Below are 17,624 nucleotides of genomic sequence, written 5' to 3' on the forward strand. Positions count from 1 at the left end.
ATGTCGGATGTTGCCTTCAATTCGAGACAGCACCGACTGAAGGTGGCGCTTGTGAAGAGGCTGCAGTCTTACTATTTCTTTATCTTTTTATTCCTTTTTTTTGAGGTTTTTTTGAGGTAAAAAAAAAGGGGTTTCGGGCTCGTTGCATAGAATGGAGCCGGCAGGGGTTGTCATGCGATTTGGCTTCCGTTCAGAGGATCTTTCTGGGGAGAGGACACATGGCTGCAGATGAGGAGCCAGTTAGCTCTGGTGTCTCGCTCTTTTTTTTTCTTGTTGCTTCTGAGGGATGGTGTTTGGCGTTTCGACGATGACATCGGCTCAGGGATTGCTGAGCGGCATTTGCCCAAAATAAAACGAAGAGGCTAGCAGACGGCGCCTCAAGGCTCCATTGCTAATTTGTAGGATGGCAATAGTGTATAGTATTTGTGTGTGCCTATGTCGAGTAAATAAATCAGTACCGCAATTTGCCATGGTTGTTTATCCGCCCAAGTGATTGCCTGTGATTTGGGAAAAGGCACAACACGGTGAGGCGGTCAACAAGGCCGATAGTTGGTTGGCATTTCACGTGCCCGTGTAGCGACGATGTTCGTCGGAGAGACATGTTTGCTGGCAAAGCGGCAGGTCGTGCGAGACGGGAAAGACTCGAGCCAGGCCGCGATATGTCCGAAGCTAGCAATCCGTTGAGAAGCGTGAGCATCGGAAGAGAGGCCGGAAGCAACAGGGCGGACGCCCGGCTGATGGGGACAGAAGAACACACAAGGAAGCCGATACTTGCACGGCATTGTGGGCGTGTGAAGGCATCGTCATGAAAGGGTGGATATCCAGTCGACCCGGGGCATTGAAATGACGGCGCTGCACAGGTGTCAATTTGTCCGACTGGGGAAGTGGAGTGAAGGGAATACAAAAGAAGAAGAAGAAGAAGGAGAAGAAGAAGTAGTGGAAGGAGAGACCCGAGAAAAAGTGTATAAGTGCGGTCAAGTTTGAAGATTGGGCAATGAGGATGAGGACTTGGGACGGGAGAAGAGAAGGATCGACGATGTGCACGATGGTGGGCACTGGGCACTGGGCACTGGGGACGGCCACCGGCTATTACGTCTGTACACGTACGGAGTACCTGGGTAGCTGGTACTTGGGTGAACGTGCCCACGGGTCCGGCCGTGGATGGGAGCCCTACTCTGCGCCTGTACACATGCAAGTAGATGTACTTTGGCCGTGCCGCAGACTGGAAGGAGTGCCGTCCCCGATGATTGGTCGTGCGTCGTCCGTCAGCCAACTGAAGATGATGGATGATGGATCGCGTGGGGAATGGGACGCCTCGCCGCCTACTAGGCCAACAATAGATGTGGCGGTTGACAGAGAAGAAAGAGCAGACAAAAGGAAGAAGAAGCTTTGACGGTGCCTGTTTCGGGACATTCACGGCACGCCTCTAGTGCGCGTGGCCAAACTCTATCTCCATCTTTCTTACCTTGACCGCCGACGCCATGCCGAGACTCGGTCTTCCTCGCCCGAATACAGAGCCTATGCTACGTAGGTGCGAAGATGTGACTCGTCCTCTCAATGCTGATCAGAAACAGTTGGTACGGGCAGCCTCCTCCTCAGACGACTGCACATCTCGACATAGTCTCTTTCGTCGTGGGGCGTGACCTCGCCATGCCTCACCAAGAAGTCGATCATGACGGGACAGACGTTGGGCTTGAACTCGCCGGCCAGCATCCTCTGCCGCAGCTCTGCGCAGCCCATGAGCACGAATTCTTCCACCTCGCCGTCTTGAGGGCGCGGGACAAGGTGCTCTGCCAGTTCCATGTCGTACACGTAGAGGACCTCGGAGTGGTGCAGCTCTGTGCGTGGGTTGCGGTTCGCGAGGGTGACGACGCCCACGCTACGGACCTCTCGCGCGACCAGGTCCGCGGGCAGTGACGCCTCTTCCGTGGCCTCGGCGAGGATGCAGTCCAGTGGCGAGTTGTCCGCCTTGACGCCGCCTGCCACCGTGCTGTCCAGCATGCCGGGATATGTGAATAGCTTGGGGCTCCTTTTCGCCACCCATATCTTGAGACCGTCGGGGGCCCTGACGTAGCATGTCAAGTGAGCTCCGCGGGTGGCTATTCCGAACAGGGACGCGGCGAAGCGCTCAATCCGGACGAATTCCCTGGCGCCCATGAGGAGGAAGTGCTCGCTGTGCATGCCGTTGAGCATGGGGAACACGTTGCCGTCCACGGCGGCGTCCACGGCGGCTTGGAAGGCGGCGTTGGCATGAGCGGACAGGGAGAGGCATGTCTCTGGCGAGGGAGCGGATAAAGTGACGTGTCGGCTGTCGTGGTTGATTGTGAAGGAGGCCGGCCACGGCATCCACTTGACGGTATTGGGGTGAACGTAGCCATGGGTTCTGGGATCCGGAGCCAACTGCAGGCGGTAGTACGGCGCGCAGTTGGTCTCAAAGTCCACGGGCACGCTGCAGCATGATTAGATAGATGATGCTTGCGGGCAGCTCTGGCTGTGCGGATCCGGGCAATTTTTGTCACGGCGTGGCGCCAGCACTCACTTGTCAACGAGGGCGATGAGATGCAGCAACGAGGGTTCGTTTGGAGGAACCCCGTCTCGGGCAGCCGCAGCGGCCATGGCGAGGGATCAGCACGTCGACAGGCGCCGCCAAGTTGATGGGGATTCCCAGAAGACACCCATCTAAACTGGGCTTCAACGGGTCGGGATGAGAGAGCGAGCGAGCGAGGCGATGAGAGGTGAGGCGAGTCGAGATGAGACGGCTGGTGGACCGTGGTTATGGTTATTGTGGAGCCGCGCCCTCATCGACCGACCAACCACGTAAAACCTTCCGACATCATCTGTTGAATGTTCATCGTCGATAGCGATTCGAGGCCCTCGTTATGCGAAGGGTCAAATGATTCATGAAAGTCTAGCCAATTTCCCTCCCGGAGGAATTATCAGCATAACACGGATCCCCAAGATTTTAATGCCGCATGAAATGACAAGATCCGTACTCCGAAAGGGAGGGGGAGGGGGGGGGGGCTGTGCCAACAGTCAAGCGGCCGGACGGACTGACTTGCTACCTGGGAAGCCCTGGATTGCCATCACTCACGAGTCGTTGTTCTAGAATGTTACGAGTCCTGACTGTCTCGACATGACGAAAATAGGTGCTACGTGAGTAATGGCAGAGGAGTAATGCAGCCTATAGAGGCCCCGCCAAAGCCTGCTGGTGAAACAAGCGCTGTGTCGGATAGGCGAATAGGTGACAAGCGTCGACGAGAATTCCTAACGAGTCGGGGCTATCGACACCTAGCGCGGTCCCACGGCTTTCATTTCGTGGTTCTTCATTTAATCATTGCCAAGTAATCTTGGCGCCTCCCGATGTCATATTATGCAGCTCCGATGGGAGAAATTCCCCGACAGACAAGGATCATCCATTGAAGCAGACAACACGGGAGCATCATCATGACTCGAAAGCTTACGGCTGCAGCTCCACAACATAAAGTCGCCTGCTTGATAATGATTCCAACGCTTGAATGACTTGGGGCTCAGATACTATGTGAAAGGGTTGTTGTTCTTCAGACGGTAACCCCGAGTGGTACATATATATATAGAGCAAGCGCCAACGCTCTCTCTTGTCCGGAGACTCAAAACTTGGGCACTTCACTTTCTTGACTATCAAGAGTTCCAATCTTTAGCTTACTATCCGATCCTCTTGTAAGAGCATCTCGGCTACACTGTTACAGCCACCATGGTTCGCGTCAGCCTCCTCGTGTCTTGTTAGTCAAACTGCAGTGCATGTATCGCCTGTAGAGCGTCAAGCTAATTTGGTAAATAGTGGCCTTGGCTGCTCAAGGTATTCTGGCCCTTCCAGTGGAGCAGACGAGCGATGTTTCAGCCGGACGTACCGATCAAGCCGGGACGTCGGATATGTGCCCGGAGAGCGACCAGATGGATAATGCAAATTCTGGGACGCAAGAAGTCCAGATGGATCATTCAAATTCTGGGACGCAACAAGTCCCTCCGACTGCCGGTGGTTCAGGCGGACAGGAGGTCAACGAGACCAAAGAAGATAGCTCTGAAGAAGAGATTGCCTGTGAGCTAGAAGCCGCACCTGGACAGAGCTCACCGGGGCAAAGCAGCCCTGAGCAAAGCGTCACTGGGCAAAGCGTCACTGGGCAAAGCAGCCCTGAGCAAAGTGTCACTGGGCAAAGCGTACCCGGGCAAGATAGTGTTCCTGAAAATGACACTGAAGAAGGAAATGCCTGTGAGCAAGAAGCCGCACCCGAGCAGAGCGGCGTGGGGGATACTGTACCTGGGCAGAGCGGCCCTGGGCAAAGCGGCCAGGGGCAAACTTTACCTGAGCAAAGCGTCACTGGGCAAGAAAGTGTTCTTAAAAATAATACTGAAGAAGGAAATGCAAGTGGAAAAGAGAATATGCCTGAGCCAGATGACGTCTGTGAAAGCGTCTCCGAGCCAGGAACCGCCGCCGAGCCAGGAACCGCCGCCGAGCCAGGAACTGCCGCCGAGCCAGGAACCGTCTCCGAGCCAGGAACCGCCGGCGGAAAAGAAAATGTCCCCGGCAAAGGAAGGTCCCGCGGATCCCTCAAGTACGAAGATGTCAAGAAATGCAAAGAACAGCAGGACCAGACGAACAAAGATCTCAGCGACTGCAGAGATCGCAAGGAGGCCGAGGGCGGCGACAAATCCGAGTGCAAGCCGCCCGCCAACCACAAATCCCTCCAAGAATGCCTAGACCGGGTCAAGGCCTTCAGAGAGCAGGTGAGAAAGACCGAGGAGGCGAAAAAGACTCAGCACAGGGATGCGAACAAGGCCTCGGAGAAGATTGTCGACGACGGCGACAAGCTGATCTACGGCGACAAGCTGATCTACGGCGGAGAGAAGATCAATCGCGCCCTCGAGTGAAGCGGACGAAGCGGACGAGTACCGAAGCGCCGCACGGCCGGCAGTTGAGGCTCGGCACTCGGTCACACGGAGACGCTGAAGGAATCGGGCATTGCTTCAAAATCTCGGCGTGGCACACCGGCACTCGACCAACCCTTCTTCGTCGTGGCGTCGCCGTAGTCGTGTTCCGCCGACGGGGGGAAGGGGGGATGGTGCAAGGCGAGGAGGATTGATGGTTTGCGAGCAGACGAAACGCACAAAGAAGAAAAAAATTGCGATGGAGTCCCTGGCTTCCGTAGACGAAATGGAACCACTGTGCGCTTGGCCCTTGGCCCTTGGTGTTGATGTTGATGTCGATGTTGTGTTGCTTTTGGTCACGCTTCCTTATCGATAGCACTGGCGGACACACTTTGCGAGCCCTAGCTGTGACTTGAGCCATCTTCAGGACTTGACGTGGAAAAACAGATGATTTCAACCTCAGCTACTCCGTACACAAGGCATGCAAGCCCCAAGCCCCTTTGCCAAAACACTACAAGGCCACTCTTTCACGTTGGAACAAGCGAGTAATTTCGAGTGCATGATGCAAGGGCTCAAAGCGTATTTATACGGGCAGTACCCCCCAACTGAGTGCTGCGGGTTGAAACCCCCACCCCTGTTGCAATGCAACGACGGGATTGGACGGACAGGGCACCTCCAACCTGGCGAGCGGCTTGTCCCGCCCCTGGATAACGTGAATTTGATTAACCCGTATCAGCCATTTGCCGAGGCAGACAGTCAAGATAACGCGGCTTCTGAGCGGCTTCTGCCCGTTTCGCATCTTCACATCTTGATGGCACTAGATTGCGCGCTGCAAATCGAGGACAGAAACTGACCCCAGTTCCGGGAATCACGCCCCCAGTCGAGTAGGCTGCAAGTACTATTGCTCTGTTGTGCACCCTGCAGCCCATGCGTCATCGGTTTCACGTTTCAGACCAGACAGACACCCTTGCGGCCTTGCCGAGGTCGTGGTTGCATACGACTCCGTACAACCGCCGGCATGAACAGACTCGACGACATCTTGAGGCGGTACACCGTCCAGGGAGAAGAGGATACAAAGGACAAGCTTCTCGGGGCTGCGTTTGTAGTCACGGACAAGGAGGGCAAGTTTACCCAGAAGCGACGGGGAAAAAAAGAAAAAGGAAAACCTGACATGACATGGCCCTCGTCCCAGAAACTGAGAGATGACATTAAAAAAAGAAGAAAAAAGAAAAAAAATAGCAGAGGCTAACAAAACCGCTGGCAGGAACCCTCTACAGCGGCTCGTCCGGCCGCCTCGACCTCGATCCCAAATCACCCCCCTTCACAGAAAAGGCCTTCACATGGGCGGCCTCGCTGACCAAGCTGGCGACGAGCATTTCCGTGCTGCAGCTCGTCGAACGCGGCCAGCTCGACCTCGACGCCGACCTGCGGCCGCTCATCCCGGAGCTCCGGCAGGCCCGCATCCTTCGCGGGTTTGACGACGACGACAAGCCCGTCATCGAGGCCAACACCAGGCCCATCACCATGAGGCAGCTGCTGACGCACACGTCCGGCTTCAGCTACGAGTTCTCCGACCCCGTACTCCTGCAGTGGTCGCGCACGCAGCCCAACCGCCACGTCACGCGCCTCCAGTGGTCCAAGCTGGAGGTGACGACGCCGCTGCGCTTCGCCCCCGGCGAGAGCTGGGGCTACGGCGTCGGGCTCGACTGGGCCGGCCAGGTCCTCGAGGCCATCACCGGCAAGTCCCTCGGCCAGTACATGCAGGAGAACATCCTCGACCCCGTGGGCCTCGCCGACACGGGCTTCTGGCCCGAGAGGCTCCCGCACACGGCGCCGCGGACGGCGCAAAACGTCCAGCGCACACGGGACGGCAGGCTCGCCGCCGCCCAGCCTCCCACCCCGGAGAAGCACGAGATCGAGTCCGGCGGCGGCGGGTGGTTCACAACGGCCAGCGACTACGCCCTGTTCCTGAGGGCCTTTCTGGCCGGCCGCCTGCTCTCGCGGCGGTCCATGGCCGACGTCATGACGCCGCAGCTGAACGAGGCCCAGGCCGAGCACCTGAGCGCCATAGCGTTCCACCCCATGGTCCACAACACGTTCGCGCCCGAGTTCGCGCCCGGCACCGTCATCAACTACGGCCTAGGCGCCATGTTGAACGTAGACCACGTACCGGGGAAGAGGAGGGCGGGGAGCATTGCTTGGAGCGGGATTCTCAATAGCCGCTGGGTGAGCTGCACGTCCCTGCCATTCGCTCTCTGCGCGTCCTCGCGAGCTAACATTCCTCCTCTCCTGCTTGACAGTGGGTCGATGCAAAGACGGGCATCGCCGGCGTCCTCGTTGTCAATGTCCGGCCCAACGGCGACCCTGTCGTGGCCAAGCTATACCACGAGCTGGAGCTTGCCGTGTACGGTCATCTCTTGCGACAGCCCGCCGCTCAGAGTCGTATCTAGACGTGGCTGCGGATAGAAAGAGGGGAGCACACGTAACCAACAGGCGGGTTTATGTACCTAGAGCGCCGCGAGACTTCGTATTGCACTTAATTCTACCGTTTCCGATGCCCCTTGTATGTTGGTATGTGTCTTGTCTCCCTCATGACCGCCTCTTGGTTGTTTTGAAAGGAGAAGGAGAGGAAGAAGTAATCCCTCAAGCACCCACCTAGTCGTACACGAGACGAACCAGGCCGTCAAGGCACTCTAGTATTCGTGGTCGAGTATGTCATCGCCACTCATGGACTCCAACACGCCCTCCAGCACCCTTCTACACCTGCCTCTGTAATCGAGGGCCAGCCTCTGATTGCGGGTCAAGTCGGGCTCGTCGGCGTCGGCGACCTCGACATCCGTCTCGTTGAGCCGCTCCAGCTCCTGCAGCACCTTGTGCTGGATAATGGCGACCGTCTGCTGCAGATACAGGCGCGCCTCGCCTTCGACCTTGCCGGCGAAGAAGCGGCCTCTCTGGTGGGCGTCTGGCGGGCCCGACGCGCCCTCGGGCACGGGGATCAGCGCGGCGCGCCGCTCCGGCGTGGCGGCGAGCGTGCAAAAGATGTCCCAGACCATTTCGGCCTGGACGTGCCCGAAGGAGCCCAGCACCGCGGCGGACGCGTCCAGGACGAGCGACTGCCTGGCGCGGGCCAGCACGGAGCTCGGGTGCGACACGGGCCGCAGCGAGATGAGGTACTCGTCCGACGCCGCCGGGGCCGTCCTCTTGCGGACGTGCGTGTAGTCGTTGTGCAGCGCCTCGGTGACCGGGAGCATGAAGCCGTAGCCCAGCAGCAGCTCGGCGTTGGTCTTCATGCTGTAGTTGTTGAAGACCTGCTGCCCCGGCATGTGCGTCCTGCCCACCCTCAGCCCGCACGCCTGGCTCTCGTCGTCCAGGTCCCAGCGGACGTCGGCCGTCATGTCGTGGTTCCCAATGTCAAACAGCGGCAGCAGCACGGAGAAGTCGTCGACGGCCACGCCGGCGGGCAGCCCGCGCCGCTGCTTCTCCGACAGCACCAGGCTCGGCCTGAAGCTGCGGCTGGAAAAGATGCAGTACGCCCACTGGTACAGCTCCGTGGTCAGCGCCCTGTCCAAGGCGCCCTCGGCACCGTCTCCGTGCGCGCGCAGCAGCTCCCGCGCCCGTTTCAGGTCCCTCGTGACGTCGTTCCTGATCTTGTCGATGCCGACTTCGACATTGGTCCCGTCGAGCAGCTCGGCCTCGTCGTCCTCCCAGAACGGCGCCAGCGCCCACTGGGACCTGTTTGCCTGTCCGGGCTGCGGGAGCGCCTGGATGTAGGGATGCCAGAACGACTTGTCGCGCTTGAGATACTCCTGGATCAGGAACAGGCGGCTGACTACATGGGGGGCAGCCCCGGCGAGCACCTCCTTGGGGAGGCCGGCCGGGCCCGAGGTTTCCCGCCCGCCCTGCTCGGACACGGCGTTCAAGTAGGAGAGGGCGAGCGAGGTGGGCAGTTGCACGATGGCTTCGTATGGTTGCACCGGTGACTGGGCGGATGGTTTGACACGGAACGAGAGGCCGGTCTGGGGGTCTCGGTAGACCTCGATGGATGGATGCAGCGTGGCCCCGTGTGAGGTGGCCCAGTCAACCAGGGCTGATATGGTGTCCCGGACGGGCATCGTGGGACGACGAAGTGATGCGACTGACGATGCCACGGCGCGCCAAGATGCCGGATTGCTGGCAGGCACTCGGCTTGTGTTGCACACGACGATGGCGCGATGCGTTGGACGTGTGTTGCCGTGGTCCCGCGCCGACCCGGGCCAAGAAAGATGAGATGCGCCGTTTTGTTTTTTATGAAAACATTGTCCGGATGGACTGCTCGGGCTGGTCAGGCTGGTCAGAGTTGTTGCTCATCCATGATCCCATGATCCATCCATCCAACTCGTTCACGTTGAGAGGACAAAAATCCAAAAGTGGAGCTTTGGCAACGGAAGGCGCGGGTGGGGTGGGGCCGCCATCAAACAAATGAAAGCCACTTTCTTTGTGATGACTTATCTGTGCCAATACTTTCTATATGCATATACACTTGTCCATCTATGCACTCGTGCATTTAATCGACTCACTTTGAGCACATGTCCATGCTACCCAAGATAAAAATAAAAAAAGTACAGTAAAAATATTTATATAGTAAAATTTTTTTTTGTCAACCGCCATTTCGCCTGGCAACCTGCTCCTAATGAAACTCCGCCTCTACCCGCCCATACCTCACCCCATCGACCTTCAGCTCAAACCCCAGGCCCGCACTATCTACAATCATTTCCAGCGTGAAATCAAGATTATCAAACTCAACCCCCCTCGTTGTAGTCAGGCGAGTGAAAAGACTCCTCGGAACGGCGTTCAAGTCCGTCGTCAGAGTACACACGTTCACGAGGTCTCGCGTGCATGCTGCCGGCGGCTCGTCCCCCTCGCAGGCAATCAAGTCGTCCGTGACAATTAACGACTGTCCAGGGCGGAAGTTCCGAGTGTAGTGGAAGGCAATGGGGGACAACGGCGACAGGGCCTCGCCCTGTTTTGCCACGGATTAGCTCTGACGGCGTGACACGCCAAGGTGTCAAGTGACGATCGGGACTTACCTTGGCAATGTGCCATTGCATCCTGTCCGAGACCATCCAGCGCTCCCACAGAGGCGACCAGTATCGTTCGCTGACAGAGTGCCTCTCCTCATCGTACACCGTCGCGTAAGAGGTGCCGTAGTGCATTCTCGACTTCCGAGAAATGACCATGTTCCCTTCCAGGCCCCTCAGGACCGCCCCGCGGACAACGGCAGTCCAAGCATACACAGGCTGCATGACTTCTATGGAGCCATTTTCTTCTGTCGCGCTAGCGTTGGCATGGGTCGGTCGTTCGCTGTACGGTGGAGGAGCTGCGCTCGTGAAATGCGCTTTCAGTCGTCGGTACAGGTAGTCGCTCTGCCCAAAGCCACCTACAAGGACAATGCCGGAAACGATGCCGCCCTTGGCACGGAGTCCCTCTACCTGGCCCTGAACCAGGTCACACACTTCCTTCACCACTGGCTCAAAAATGTCCTTGATTTGTTCAGCACTCATGACGAGAAAGCCAGAGTCGAGACCGGCTTCCTCATCGTCTGGCAAACCGGGAAAGCTACGTCTTGTCAGCAGGATGGACAACAAGTATGGCCAATGCTGGCTGCATGGAGGGCCCTTGACAAACTTACGGAACGTTTATCTCTTGGTGCTCCTCCTCGTTGAAGTTGCGCTTCACAAACTCTTCAAAGTACTTCAACCCCATCTGCCAACTTCTCCCCTTTTTGGACTTCATCTCGTCAAAGCGCGCCTGTCCGAGTCGGTTTCTGACATGCTCCTCAAACCTGTAGTTGAGAAATGCACTGCCACACAATCCACCTGTACCTACAGCAGACTCTTCCACTCGGAGTGGCTTAAGCGACATGATTTTGTACGCAATCAAGCTACGGAGGTTAGCGGCCCGAAGCAACATCCGCCGTTTTTCGAGAAGCACTCACTCAACGGTGCCACCGCCTGCATCGCAAACGATAAAGTTGTCCCCGATGCTCAGATGGTTTGGCTGTATGGCCTTCAACGTATATACAGCAGCCGCCTCCGGCTCGCTGATCATTTGAATCTCGGAGCGGCTACCCATCCCGGCACGCTCAGCAGCCAGCAGCGTCGTATTTTTGGCGGCATCACTCCATACAGCCGGGCAGGTAAGAACAAACTCGACCTTTGTTGATGCCATGAATGACTCGCCGTACCGCCGGGTAAGTGTGTCCATGGTATGCTTGTAAATCCGAGTCAAGTAGTCGCTCACAGCATCCACAACATTCTTATTGAAGCGTTTCAGTTGCGCGGCAGTGTCCAGGGGGCTGACGTAAAAGGGGAGCTTTTGAGACCGGTCAAGGAACAGCTTGATACACCGCAGACGGGATTCCTCGGGGCGAAACTGAAATCCCCATTTTGCTGTCGGGTCTGCCCCGGGAAGAGCATTGGCAGGAAACTCGTAGGCGATTTCTGTGGGCACCTTATCGGAGGTGATACCGTTGCCACCTGGCCATGTTTTGATGATTTCGATGTCGTCAGGGGTAGAAGTGTAAACGGCTGCAACTCTTTTTCTGTGTCAGTCTTGGAAACGCTAAGGCCTCGACGGTAGTTGATGACGAGCAGTCTCTGATAGAAAAAGGACAGCGACCAGTTCACGTCACGCTCCATGATACTACATGAGTCAAGTTCTGAGCCCAGAGCTACGAACCTCGCCTTGATCGTCGACCTCGTCAACTCCTTCTCCCAGACGATCAAAGACTCGCGAGCAGTACTTACCCAGAAAACGTCGTACCAAAATCCACGCCCACAATCAGTCGATCGCTAACCGGCACAGGTTCGCGCTGCTCTCGTACCGGCCCATTAATGGCCTCCGTAGAGCTGGGCGGTGTATAACTAGTGAAGTAATTCCTGCTATCCTGATTCCTTCGACTGGTGGGTATATTCCGCAGAGGTAGATTGAGGTTCATGGCGGAGGCGATTGAGGGGTTGGTCGTGGTATTTGAATGCATCGCGGGGGTCAGTTGATGGGGGCACGGCTGTCTCTGAGACTTCAAGTAGACTGTCTGCGTTTATTTCTTGTCGTCAACTCTAGGTGCTTTCGCTCCTCTTGCAGTACGTAGACGATAGTTCTTGCAGTACGTAGACGATGGTGGCAACCGGTCCTTGACTGTATCCTCATGCCGGCTGCTCAAGCTCAAGCGTCATGATGGGCCGGCTCAACTGCAGCTAGTTCGTTTTGCGCAGAGCCGCAGTGGAGGGGGAAAATGTGTTTTTAAAAGCGCCGTGCAAGAGTCCAGCCAGAAACAGCAAAGATGATTGAGTCAGAAATGCCTTGTCTTGCCGTGGATGTATTCAGTCGCGGTCACCATGAGTAACGATGGACAACGTTCAGGATTCTAAGTCTGCAGTTTGGACCTTAGTGTCCAGCTTGGTGGAGTGACGACAGACTTGGCCAAGCGCTCACTGCTTCTCGTTTTGCTTGCGTAACCTGTACACCGGTACTTACTTAAGTACCTAGGTACCTACCTAGGTACTTGAGCAAGTACTTGAAATGGGTACTCAGGCTGGCCTTATTAAAATCCGTCTTGTCAGCAGTACAAGACAAGAAGCCTCCTTGCGAGACATGAGTATACAGTAGACGACTTTTCATCCAAGAAGGACTCATTTACTCTCTCCCAGAGAAAAAATATTTTTAAAAAATATTTAACAGAGTGGCTTCGTCGCGCCGCGTCAAAGTACGAAAACAAAGAACAATGCACACTTACGTACTTAAGTACCTTTGCTCGAGTGCCTACTAAAGCACTTAAGTACTCAAGTACTCGGGAAGCTACTTCACAACCACTCCAAAGAACCTGGTAGGCAGGTAATTAGGTGTGCCTCTCGAAGGGCGGAGGATGCTGCCTTGCAGAAAAGTGAGTGACAACAAAGCAGAAGAGCCAAAGACAGCAAACATGCGACCGTATCCGTACTGCGCCAAGGCACATCCTAGACGCCCACATATCTGGGAGCCATCACAAGTTGCCCATCTAAGTGCGAAAAACATATCTCGGGTCATCAATGTATGCTCTTCAATTAAATATATTATCAGTCATCCTTCACCTCAGTCGCCATGTACTGTTATTCGGTGCGGAGTACTCTATCAGTTTGCTTCTGCGTGCACATTTGATGTGGATAAATCGTACTCGGGAACCAGCAAGGACAAGTTTGTCCTCGCGGTTGCGTTGCACATCTCCAAGCCCAACCCATTAAGCTTGGCCGTGCGTATTCATTCCTAGTTGGAGGACAAGCTGGCACTGCTCATATACCACACATGGTTTCAATACTCCGTCCCAGACGCTGATGATGAGAAATAAAAATGACGAAACATGTGACAAAGGGAAAAAAGAATAATGCCAAGTCGATAAATTCCCGCTTCGCGAGCGTTGTACAGCGCTATGGCCGAGGTCCAGCCTGTGCGTAGTCTTCAGTCTATATGGGTATTTGTTGTTCAGTCGCTGAAAGGTTTCAGAAAGAAGGCAGAAATCAAAAGATCCAACAAGAGAAAAGTTGCTTGCGTTAGCTGCGGCCATCCTGCGCGCGCATCAAACAGTAATGTAGACAGTGAGATCCAGGACAGCCCCGGGGAATCGAATAGTCAATCAAAAGATCGCATACACGAGTCGAGATGCCAAATTAAGATTGATCCGTCGGTATATGAAAAAAGATCGATATATGCAGAATAAAAGGGGAGTTTCGAAAAAAAAAAAAAAGAAGCCGAGGGGTTCCGCTCACCACGTCCCTTCCCCGAAACGCCGCGGAAATGCAATTGATCAACCTTGAAACGTTATCACTGCTTTTGCCTCTTGGACGTTCCCACTTATCGTCCTGGTAACAATGGTGCCAAAGTGCTCTCCCCAGTAGGTATTGACCGACGTGGTTAAAAGTTACCAGCAGCCCAGATACTCGCTGATGCCGACGCCCCCCATTCGCTCCCTTCATAAGGTGGGGTAGGCCACTTGTATTGGCTGCAGGGTTTCTTGCCGAGATCCAATGGCTTAGGCGTCAAGACTTCCTGGCCGTCGCCGTACAACACCTGACTGCCGCTCGCGGATGGCGAGGGGCTCGGGTAAGGATGTGGGGTTGCTAGTCCTAGGTTGCTGGCGGATTGCCTCAGGGGCTTGGTAGATCCATCCATGTGTCTCATGGCCCTTTGAGCAGACGTCAGGGCCTCGTCGAGGAGCTCATCTTCTTCGTCTGGAACCTCGTACTGCCGTGCGCCGTGAGCTGCCTGCGCCCGTCGCGTGCGACTCGAGATTGGTCCGCCACGGGCAGCTCCAAGCAAGTTGTCGACGGACCTGGGTTGCTGATGAGGGAGAGAGTGGTGTCTCTTGAGTCTGCTGGTGGACGTGGGCTGGTGGCTTGCTGGCAATGCGGACCGTGAATCCAAGGTGCCCTGGACATCTCGCAGGGCCTTATCCAAAGACTCGTAAACTTCAGCCTTGGGAATAGGGCCACCCTGTGGATCAATCACTACCGACGACCTGTTGCTTGCCCAAGGACCACAACCAATTTGGGCTTCCATGTCTTCGTAGGAAGGAGATACAGGGGTTTGGTGGCGCCCTGAAAAACGCCTGGCTCGTTTCCGAAGATGTGAGAAGAAGCTCTCCTTGTGGCCGCTAGGGGGCGAGGCAAGACCAGTCTCGCCATTCAGAGCACGCTCAGCCTGCTGGCGGTGCATTTCGGCGCAGGCATTGCTGCTGGAAGCGACAGAGAGCTGCCGGCCAAGCTTTTTGGATTTGACTTCAGCTTGGCCACGGTTGGCTCGAGCAGTGACGGCATCAGAAAGAGGTGAAATTGGTCGAATTGTAGGCAAGATCGGCATGGGCGCCACGTTGGAAAGCCCGTGTGTCCAAGTACTGCGCTTTGCAGCAGGAGGAGCGCGAGCCTTGGAGGCAGGGGCCTCGACAGTCGGGACGGACGCAAGAGAAGGTCTGGTGACGGGAGTTTCCTTGTTGGGTACCTGGAGAGCGGCGGGCTCAGGAACGTCGCTCCGGCCAATCAGGGATTTTCGGAACCAAGAAGGCAAGGACGCGATCTGAGTCGTGCTAGAAGATTCTTTGACGGTTCGGCCGAGGTCCGATTGCTTGCGGCCCAGTATCTTGGAGGCAGATGACTTGGGTCTTGTGGGATCCACGGCGTCGTTGAAGTATTCATGCATCAGAGCTTGGGAAGACGTCGGTCGGTTCTTGGGATCCCACATCAAGCACCAGGTGACGAAGCTGCTGAGGGAGGCGGGCCATTGAGGAGCCTGTAGAATGGTATCCATGGCATGCGGTGCCATCTTGGGAAACGAGAAGCCAAGTTTGCTCGCGAGACGGGTTCCTTCTCGCCAATCCCCTCCACCAACGCGTACACCGGCCTTGTTATACCAATTTCCAGGGCTACCCATGATCTCGCAGACACGCCAGACCTGGTCGACCTCATTCCCACCGGGGAAAAGCGGCTTCAAGGTGGCGACTTCCACAGCCATTGCACCAACAGCCCAGATATCCACAGGGGCCGAATACTCTCCAGCACGGAGTAGAACCTCAGGTGCGCGGTACCATCGTGTTGAGACGTATGTCGTGTAGGGAAGCTTGGAGTGAGTTTCTCGAGCCAGGCCAAAGTCGGCAAGCTTCACGGTATAGTGGGGAGGTGTGGACGGGGGTGTGACTAAAGCTGAATACCTCCGGAACGAGTTGGAGGCTTCCTGGTGAGAGGAAGTTGAGACTAGGATGTTCTCGGGTTTGATATCTCGGTGAAAGAAATTGTGAGAGTGAATGTGTTCCAGACCACGCATGATCTGGAACAAGACGCTCTTGACACTGGCGTTATCGAGACATTTGTGGTCTCTGGCCTTCATCAGCTGGTATAGGTTGCCTTCCATGTATTCCATGCAAATGTGCAGCTTTTTGCTGTGGGGGTCCAGGAAAATATCCAGTGCCGGGACGAGATGCGGGTGGTTTGGGATGGTCCTCAGAAATACAACCTCGCGCAATTCCAGACATGGCGCGATAGAATCAAATGTCTTCTTCATGGATTTGATTGCAACCTAGACAAGGGCCGGATATTAGAGCTGGCTTCGGGGAAAACGTCAAAATGTACTGCTCGACTCACTATTGAACCGCGACGGGCTACATTGGCGCCGGCAGTTCTGACACGGGCCAGAACAACACTGCCGAAGCTTCCATCTCCGATCTCCTTGAGGACTTCGAAACGATCCTCCAAGGCCACCTGGCCTTGAGGCGAACTTCGACGAGCCAAGTCAGCGGGAGCGGCGACGGTCATTTTTCGTACTTGGAGCGGCACGATTCCGCGACAGGTCGGGTACGGCTTTGATGATGGCTCTGCCCGGACAAACCTCACGATGGGATCGGTCCTCTGAGCACGAGATACATCAACCAAGCCCGCAGAGGGACCCTTGGTGTCGGGGAAACGATTGAAGCTCTTCGACGGAGCTCTAGGCGAATTACCGGTGCATTCAGATGGAGAGAGCGAGAAGAGTAGAGAGGGAGCAGGCCGAACGGTGTCTGTACGGTTAGAGCTGACGGTGGCCGTAGCGGTAGCGAACAATGTTTTCTTTCTCGAGTCGAATACAAAAAGTTTGCTGCACCAGATGGCGAGATACAAGACGCGGCATGCAGGTTCACAGGGCCGAGCTGGACAGCAAGCGGGAAAAGGAGCGACTGGAGTGAGAGAGTCTCTGACGGGCGTGGATAGTGCTGATAACTGTGCGCAAAAAGGAGACTTCCTTCCACCGACCAGACCAGGGTACTCCTGAGGTTCTCCAAAGGTCTAATTTTGCTGCCAGACGGGTATCCAGATGCTGGTACTCGGTACAGAGTATTGGGATTGCAGCTCGAGCCTGCTGATCGTGGGGAGGGATCCTTGGACACTAGTGCTTTTTGGTGATACTGGCAGACGAATGCTGCCAGGAACACTTTTTTTTTCTTTTCTTTTTCTTCAGGCTGCTCTGGAGCGCACGCACCAACTGCCGGGAGAGACCAGCCAAGTTGAAGCCACCAAAGGAGCGATGCGGGAAAAAAAAAGAATGGAAAAAAAGAACGAACGGTTGATGCGCAAACAGGCCACAAACAACCACTGCAGTTGATTGGAAAGGGGAGAAGAGGTGAAAAGAGTGAGGACCAGAGCCGGGTCCCGAACCCAACCCAATGAGCAACTGCCAATGAGCCAAACGGCGGCGGGGAGGAGAACGAGGATGGTCGATGCAAAGGAAAGGCACAAACAAGCCGGGGGGGAGCAGAAGCAGAAGCAGAAGCAGGAGAAGCAGGAGCGGGAGCAGGACGGCGGCGGGCTAGCGCTGGAGTCCTGGACAGTCCAGCGCACGAGTGTCCAGGTGAACTGTGAAGTGTCAACTGGTCAATGGTCAATGGTTTGTGTTGAGCCGGCCGCCATCAATTGATCCATCAATCCGTCAATGTCAGGTCGGAAAAGAGGGCCAAGGGAGGATCGGGACCTGAAATGGCGTCGGTGGGGCGGCGGCGACGCGCACAGGGGGGGGCAGAGGAAAAAGGGGCGCTCCCGGGGGGGTTCCGTCTCGAGCCAACAGAAGAGAGGGAGGGAGAGACCAGGCCGGATGGAGCGCGCAGAGAGAGGACACGCGGCTGGTGGTGGTGGTCCCTGGTGGGTGGTGGCGGGTTGGCGGGCGCGCTCGCACGGGCTAATACGGCCCAG

General features: G+C 56.1%; 6 protein-coding genes across 6 annotated transcripts; 2 read left to right on the forward strand and 4 right to left on the reverse strand.

Moving 5' to 3' along the window:
• Positions 1-1,554: 1,554 nt before the first annotated feature.
• Positions 1,555-2,616, reverse strand: MAM_04117 (thiamine pyrophosphokinase- protein; the record flags this gene model as incomplete). Its single annotated transcript, XM_040822915.1, has 2 exons — positions 1,555-2,449; positions 2,540-2,616. 2 exons carry the CDS (start codon positions 2,614-2,616, stop codon positions 1,555-1,557), a joined length of 972 nt encoding a protein of 323 aa, XP_040678794.1.
• A 1,114-nt stretch (positions 2,617-3,730) lies between these two features.
• Positions 3,731-4,905, forward strand: MAM_04118 (uncharacterized protein; the record flags this gene model as incomplete). The annotated part of the gene is made up of 2 exons (XM_040822916.1): positions 3,731-3,758; positions 3,818-4,905. 2 exons carry the CDS (start codon positions 3,731-3,733, stop codon positions 4,903-4,905), a joined length of 1,116 nt encoding a protein of 371 aa, XP_040678795.1.
• A 1,015-nt stretch (positions 4,906-5,920) lies between these two features.
• On the forward strand, positions 5,921-7,352 carry MAM_04119 (Beta-lactamase/transpeptidase-like protein; the record flags this gene model as incomplete). The annotated part of the gene is made up of 3 exons (XM_040822917.1): positions 5,921-6,000; positions 6,180-7,128; positions 7,203-7,352. The coding sequence occupies 3 exons, from the start codon at positions 5,921-5,923 to the stop codon at positions 7,350-7,352; spliced, it is 1,179 nt and encodes a 392-aa protein (XP_040678796.1).
• Positions 7,353-7,595: 243 nt separating this feature from the next.
• MAM_04120 (uncharacterized protein) lies at positions 7,596-9,014 on the reverse strand (the record flags this gene model as incomplete). The annotated part of the gene is made up of 1 exon (XM_040822918.1): positions 7,596-9,014. One exon carries the CDS (start codon positions 9,012-9,014, stop codon positions 7,596-7,598), a length of 1,419 nt encoding a protein of 472 aa, XP_040678797.1.
• Positions 9,015-9,568: 554 nt separating this feature from the next.
• MAM_04121 (Heat shock protein Hsp70) lies at positions 9,569-11,920 on the reverse strand (the record flags this gene model as incomplete). Its single annotated transcript, XM_040822919.1, has 5 exons — positions 9,569-9,901; positions 9,969-10,497; positions 10,571-10,822; positions 10,877-11,476; positions 11,688-11,920. The coding sequence occupies 5 exons, from the start codon at positions 11,918-11,920 to the stop codon at positions 9,569-9,571; spliced, it is 1,947 nt and encodes a 648-aa protein (XP_040678798.1).
• A 1,907-nt stretch (positions 11,921-13,827) lies between these two features.
• Positions 13,828-16,217, reverse strand: MAM_04122 (serine/threonine-protein kinase MAK; the record flags this gene model as incomplete). The annotated part of the gene is made up of 2 exons (XM_040822920.1): positions 13,828-15,981; positions 16,047-16,217. The coding sequence occupies 2 exons, from the start codon at positions 16,215-16,217 to the stop codon at positions 13,828-13,830; spliced, it is 2,325 nt and encodes a 774-aa protein (XP_040678799.1).
• Positions 16,218-17,624: the final 1,407 nt, after the last annotated feature.

This window comes from Metarhizium album, assembly GCF_000804445.1.
Source record: "Metarhizium album ARSEF 1941 chromosome Unknown scaffold_9, whole genome shotgun sequence".
NCBI lineage: Eukaryota > Fungi > Ascomycota > Sordariomycetes > Hypocreales > Clavicipitaceae > Metarhizium > Metarhizium album.